Genomic DNA, 7,150 nt, shown 5'->3' with positions numbered 1-7,150 from the left:
TATATATAAATTTATTTTTTTCATATTTCCAGGATCTGCTGCAGATTAAAACTCAGACTGAAAGAGCCAACACTAATCAGGAACATGGCACAGCACTGGCAATTTAACACAGCATGGGGTAATATAGTACAACAGTACACTTTTCACTGTCCAATCAGCAAGAGAAGTGACCACCTGCATTGTTTACAACATATAATACAGAAGAATAGAGTCACCTACTTGACTTAACAGTGTGGTAGTCTTGTGTAAATTAGCATATATTTTTGATGGTAACACGGGATACACTGGCAATAAAATCTCTATGCTACAGGGAGATTTAACTACATTTTGGCAGTTCCCTCCAATGTAGCACAATAAAATCAATGAGATGCTAAAAGGATCACTGCCAACGTGTAAATGAAACACACAGTAGCATAGAGAATTACCAGTTTCAGTTGGAGCAACAGGTTCACTTTAGGGCCTACTTTAAGCCTATGCATTGTGACAACATCTTCTTGGTAACACATGGTGCCATTGATTTTTAATAGCACTCCAAAGGAGAGTGAGGGAATGGTAAGCATATGTTGCTGGGGATACGACGATTAAAACAAATCTATTGCTTTGCCTTAAATAGGCAACGCTCAGATTTGCATTAAGCAGCTCATAGAAATGTATTCCACGGTGTTTAACGCTTTATGTTAAAAGTGTCTAATATCATCCATAGGTAGCCATATATGTAAATAACATTTGATAATTAGTTGACATAGCTGTACTTCCTATTGTGTATGGCTGCTATACATTTAGGCAGGATGGAGAAAAAAATCAGACAATCTTGTAGAATAAATAAATGAAGTTGGCTATACCACCACACAGTTTTAATAAATAAGTAAAATATTTCAGGAATTTTAAGTATTTTTACTAAAACACTTTTATACAAACCAACTTATAATAAACATGAGTTCCTTTAGAGAAAAATTACCTTAAATACTAAATCTGTACCCGCCAGAGATTAGATACTCAACACAATAGCAACATGTTCTACAAGTGCATCATTAAAGAATAATGAGGCAAGCATCAAACAAAATGTTAAACCAGGCTTGAATTAGTGCCTGCTCTGTAAACTGATGACACTTAGGTTGGATTTTAAAAGGGTGAGCAATAATGATGATTCAATAGTGGTCCAATAAGTAGTGGTACAGAGTCTGCAGAACTGCAGTGGTGTCATGCTCCTTGGCCTATGCTGGCATTGTACAGCAAGGGTAGTGGATCACAAGAGTATGTAACTACTTTTGAAATAAATATACAGAAAGTCCGCTGCATATTTATATACATTATTAATCTTAGGCAGCGCTTGCTATACTACATAAATATGCTGATGCATGCTACAATTGATAAACTGTAAACATCAATTGCACATTGGTGACAAGAAATTAGAAAAAAAAGTGCTTTGTGCTTAATCCTTTGTGTATTTTGTATATTCCACCATGTGTTGTAGGGGGACCTGTCCCCACGGTTCCTAGAGACCTAAAAGCCTTGTTGACTCTCCTTGCTGTAAGGCAAGGGAGTCACCATCATCTGGTGAGTGCGGTGTGTGGCCATTACAACACGTGGTGGAATATACAGGAGGATCCCTGGGATTAAAGTGATTGTAAAAAAATACAAAAATAACAAACATGTTATACTGTCTACTCTGTGCAGTTGGTTTTGCGCAAAGCAGCCCAGATCCTCCTCTTTTCAGGTCCCTCTTTGCTGCTCCTGACCCCCCCCTCCTATCGAGTGCCACCTCAGCCAGCAGCATTCTATGGGGGCACCCGAGCAGAGTCAGAGCTCTGTGTATCCATTTAGGCGCAGAGCAACGACCTGGCCCCGCCCCCTTTCTCCCCCGATTGGCTGACTGACTTTGATTAACAGCCGCGGGAGCCAATGGCGCGTGTTGTGTCTCAGCTAATCAGGAGGACTGTGCCGGACGGCTTAGACATTTGTGGACATCGCTGGAGAGAGAAGGGGTTCAGGTAAGTAATTGGGTGGTGTTGGGGAGGCTGCTACACACAGAAGGTTTTTTGTCCTAATGCATAGAATACATTAAGATAAAAAACTGCCTTTACAATTCCTTTAAGCACAAAGCATTCAAGATTGCACTAAAGACTTTTTTGCACTTTTATTGCACTATGTCACTTTATTTCTAATTTCTTGTCACCAATTTGCAACATTCACTATTCATGTTTACAGTTTATTAATTGTAGCACGTATCAGCATATTTATATGGTATAGCAAGTGCTGCCTGAGATTAATATTGATTAACCCTTTGCTGGACATAACAGACAGCAGCTGCACACATTAGTACCATCGCTTGTGCATCCAGACATGGGTGTTTATTCTTCTTTTTTTTTGTCAATATTTATATACATGTCTGGATATGCCCTTAAACACTATAGAAAATATTTTTTTTTCTGTGTCCTTGCAGAGAATTTATGTTGCAGATACCTGCGCAGAAAAAAAGTTGTGTTATGGTGTGAATAGGGTACACAGAAAACATTTTCTTTATGTCCCTACAGAGGCCTTCATAGTAAATATGTGTACCTCTTCACATTGTGTGAACAAGACCAAAGTGTTCTATGCAAATCAAATTTGCACATTTTTTCCATCAGTTTCTACTGTACGTATGTTGTGGACGAAGCCTCAATATTTTAAAGCCAGCCTTCTATAAGCACCATGTATATTGTCAGATGACATCAACACAGTTACAATCATCATGCATTGTATTACAATAAGTGGCTGGCATTTGCTGTTTAGCAAGCCAGACATTCAAATAACATGTAAACCCAGAGGGAAATATAGAAATGACAAATGTTTAAATCGATCTGGGGGCCTAATGCCACCAGGAGTCTAAAGAGAAAACTATGAATTCGGTATTAAAGCACCCATTTCTGTGACATTCACTAGTGTATATTCCAAAATACCCCAAAAGTTTTAGAAGGAACCATACCCAAAAATTGATTTTAAATTTAAGCTGGAGTTGAATGGCCTTTAATCTCAAATAGGGTTCGACCCAACAGGATTTTGTTGTCACCGGTCCAAGTGGATTTCCTGTATATTCCTATTGAAAGTCATCTTAAGAATGTAGAATCGTATATTTCTTTGCACTGCTCCCTTTGGTATATAGCACTAATGTTGGCAAGTTATCTACTTTACGTAAAATACATTTATAAAAAAATTTAAAATCAAAGCTAACAACCCACTAAGAATATTGGCACTTAACCTCCCAAAAAGAAGATGTTCATAACACTGAAGTGTAACTGGATAGTGTGCATCAACTAAAAGTTGTTACAAAGGAGACTGATGAACACTGCGAAATAATTATGCTCTTTTGTGGAATGCCCCATTTTAAAGGGTAACTCCACTTTCTTGGAAAATGAAAATAAAAAATATATATAGCATATACAATTGCTACATAAGCTATATTATAATTGAATGTTATGAAAAATTACCTCTCCTTTTCAATCTGCAGCAATATAATTTTCGGTAAAATTAAATACAATATGGCAACCTGGAGGGGTTCTATACACACCTTCAGAAATGTAATTTCCTCCTTTTGTGATTGGCTCACTAAATACAAGTCAGAATTTAGGCATACTCTGCAACAAAACCAAAATGATTTGTTTTTGTATATCTTGAAACCCCAGTTGTGGAGTCAGCCTGAAATATTTCACAGCTTTGTTGCACAGGGACAGAGAGTAGAATAGGTAGGTAGGCCTGGGAGCTCCACTGTAGAGCTCTCTCCACGCTAGTTCTCAAAAATGTCGGATGTCAGTAGGTGGTTCCAGTGACAAAAATTCTGCTCAAACTGAAAAATCAGGGTGAACTGCCCCTTTAAATATTATAAACATCTCAGCGATTCGGGCACTGATTGCAATAAAGAAAGTTCATAGATTTCCATTAATATGCTAAACAAGAAAAGGAAAACTCTCAAATTATTATTAAATAGTTGTAAGTACAGACATCAAAATGTTATCGAATCTGAAAGAAGCATACATTCATGAGACAGTGATGGTACGAGAATGTACATTTATAAAAGAGAACATTTTGATCTCTCAACGTCTACCTTTCCCGTTTACTTGCAGATATCTTGAGGGGAAACATCAGCCTTTATTGAACCACATACAGAGTGGCGTTAACATGACCTGGATGAGAGTCTGGTGCTATCAGCTCCCACAAGGTCACGTAGGTTCCAAACCCAAATCCCAGGAGGCCCACCAGGCTAATGAAAATGTCCTTGGCTATGGTCCAGCGGCTGAGACCTTCAGAGTAATATGTGACAATCTCTAGAAGAGGTGGGATTATCAGAGCCAAAGCACTGCTACTTACAGATCCCACCAATGAGATGACAATGTCCAAACGAGGAACGAGGATTGCCAGGACACCTGTCAAAAGATTAAATCAGTTAAAATCATCTGAATATACACAATCTTTTTTAATTAAAGCTGAATTAGTGCACCTCATGTTTCAATGTTCCAGCATCTTCCAAAAGCTAAAGTAGAATGACCATTTGATAATTGACTGCAATTTTTTATATTTACGTTTTTCACATTTATGTTGGTTAAAAAAAAGGACAGATTTGCTAGTAGCGTGACACTTACTATGCTTGTACGCTAATGCTGTCCACATACTGAAACTCCAAATACTAAAGCTGGCCAAACACAAGGTAACTTTCACCACTTCCATCAACTGGGTATAGAATATGTGATCAAAAGTGGGTGCCTCTAAAGAAGCAGTTTACTACCTACGAGTCTAAACAGTCAATTTGATCAAGCAGGGCTATAAATTGACAGCTTAAAGTGAAATTCCAGTCAAAACCTAACGCTAAACATACTCTCTGCCTGATTCTAAGCCTAATTTATCTAATCTTGTAAAGCAAAGATCACAATACTTACCTGTTCTGCAGCCATTCCGGGATGGTCTCCAGCAGTATTAATTTTGCCAACTAAAATATTTTCATAGTTACATAGTAGGTGAGGTTGAAAAAAGACACAAGTCCATCAAGTCCAACCTATGTGTGTGATTATGTAAATTATGTATTTTCGTCAACTAAATTAACACCATTTTATTTCGACTAAAATACAACTAAAACAATTCAGATGACTTAAATACGTTTAAAATACTAAAAGACCATGAATAAAACTAAAATCGATATTTTACATCAAAATTAACACTGGTTATATATCACAACGGCTAAATCTGTGTCTGTAGTGCATGTTCAAACCTTAACATAAATAATAACATAACATGCTATTAGATTTTTACTCCAGGATTATACAGTGGATATAAAAAGTGTACACACCCCTGTTAAAATGTCAGGTTGCTGTGATGTAAAAAAATGAGTCAAAGATAAGTCATTTCAGGACTTTTTCCATCTTTATTGTGACCTATAAACTGAACAACAAACTGAAATCTTTTAGGTGGAGGGAAGTAAAACTAAAATAATATGGTTGCACAAGTATGCACACCCTTAAAAACGAATACTTTGTTGAAGCACCTTGATTTTATTACAGCACTAATATTTGGGTAAGGGTCCAGTAAGCATGGCACATCTTGACTTACCAATATTTTCACATTCTTCTTTGCAAAAACACTCCAAACCTGTCAGATTGCGAGGGCATCCCCTATGCACAGCCCTCTTCAGATCACCCCACAGATTTTCAAATCGGATTCAGGTCTGGGCTCTGGCTGGGCCATTCCAAAACTTTAATCTTCTTCTAGTGAAGCCAATCCTTTGTTGATTTGGATGTATGCTTTGGGTCATTGACATACTGAAAGATGAAGTTCCTCTTCATCTTTCTAGCAGAAGCCTGAAGGTTTTGTGCCAATATTGACTGGTATTTGGAACAGTCTATAATTACCTCTACCTTGACTAAGGCCCTTGTTCCAGCTGAAGAAAAACAGCCCCAAAGCATGATGCTGCCACCACCATGCTTCACTGTGGGTATGGTGTTCTTTTGGTGATGTGCAGTGTTGTTTTTGCGCCAAACATATCTTTTGGAAATATGGCCAAAAAGTTCCACCTTGGTTTCATTGGTCCATAACACATTTTTCCCACATGCTTTTGGAAGATTCAGATGTGTTTTTGCAAAATTTAGCCAGGCTTGGATGTTTTTCTTTGTATGAAAAGGCTTCCTTCTTGCCACTCTACCTCATAGCCCAGACATATGAAAAATATGGGAGATTGTTGTCAGATATTCCTGCAGCTCCTTTAATGTTGCTGTAGGCCTCTTGGCAGCCTCCCTGACCAGTTTTCTTCTGGTCTTTTCATCAAATTTGGAGGACGTCCAGTTCTGGGATTGTCACTGTTGTGCCATATTTTCTCCACTTGATGAGGACTGTCTTCACTGTGTACCATGGTATAGCTAATGCCATGAAAATTCTTTTGTACCCTTCTCCTGACTGATACCTTTTAACAATGAGATCCCTCTGCGGACCATGGCTTTTGCTGTAAGATGCGACTAAGGAAATGCCAGGAAAGACCCTCTAGAACAGCTGGAATTTATTTGGGGTTAACCAAAGGCACTTTAAAATCATGGCAGATGTGTATTGACTTTGATTTAACTTTCGTTTGAATGTGATTGCTTAATTCTGAACACCGCTACATCCCCAGTTATACGAGGGTTTGCACACTTATGCACCCATGTTATTTTATCTTTTTATTTTTACCCCCCCCCCCCCAAAAGATTTAAGTTTGTTTTTCAGTTGTTTTTCAGTTGGAGTTGTACAGTTTATAAGTCACATTAAAAAGGTGGAAAAACTTCTGAAATGATTCAGCTTTGTCTCATTTTTTTTTTTTTACATCACAGACATTTTAACAATGGCGTGTAGACTTTTTATATCCACTGTATAATAAGTTTGGAAATTGGAGAGAAATGCTTAAATAATGAATTACAATTTAACTAAACCCATTCGATTTTAGTCGACTAAAATGTACTGAAGGTTTGAGTTGACTAAAAATACACTTTGAATGAAAACAATTCAGTTGACTAAAATACGACTAAAACTAAAATGGCATTTTGGTCAAAAGACAATGACTAAAATATACACTGGTCTGCAGTGGCAGATGCTGTGTGGAGGAGAAAGCCGACAATGACTGTGAAATGCCTGGGAAGTGACATCATCCATAGAGTTA

General features: G+C 37.6%; 1 protein-coding gene across 4 annotated transcripts in view; it reads right to left on the bottom strand.

The window, feature by feature from the left end:
* Positions 1–823: 823 nt before the first annotated feature.
* The window catches only part of LOC141132560 (proton-coupled amino acid transporter 1-like), a 139,976-nt gene continuing 133,649 nt past the window's right edge, over positions 824–7,150 (bottom strand). For all 4 annotated transcript variants that reach the window (XM_073621121.1, XM_073621120.1, XM_073621119.1 and 1 more), the window contains one exon: positions 824–4,400. In XM_073621121.1, coding sequence (XP_073477222.1) covers positions 4,126–4,400 — 275 coding nt within the window. In that variant the 3' untranslated portion in view covers positions 824–4,125. The remainder of the gene's footprint in view (positions 4,401–7,150) is intronic.

This window comes from Aquarana catesbeiana, linkage group LG03 (genome assembly GCF_042186555.1).
Source record: "Aquarana catesbeiana isolate 2022-GZ linkage group LG03, ASM4218655v1, whole genome shotgun sequence".
NCBI lineage: Eukaryota > Metazoa > Chordata > Amphibia > Anura > Ranidae > Aquarana > Aquarana catesbeiana.
Note: the sequence above shows the minus strand (reverse complement) of the source record. Positions and strands in the feature narration are given on the sequence as shown.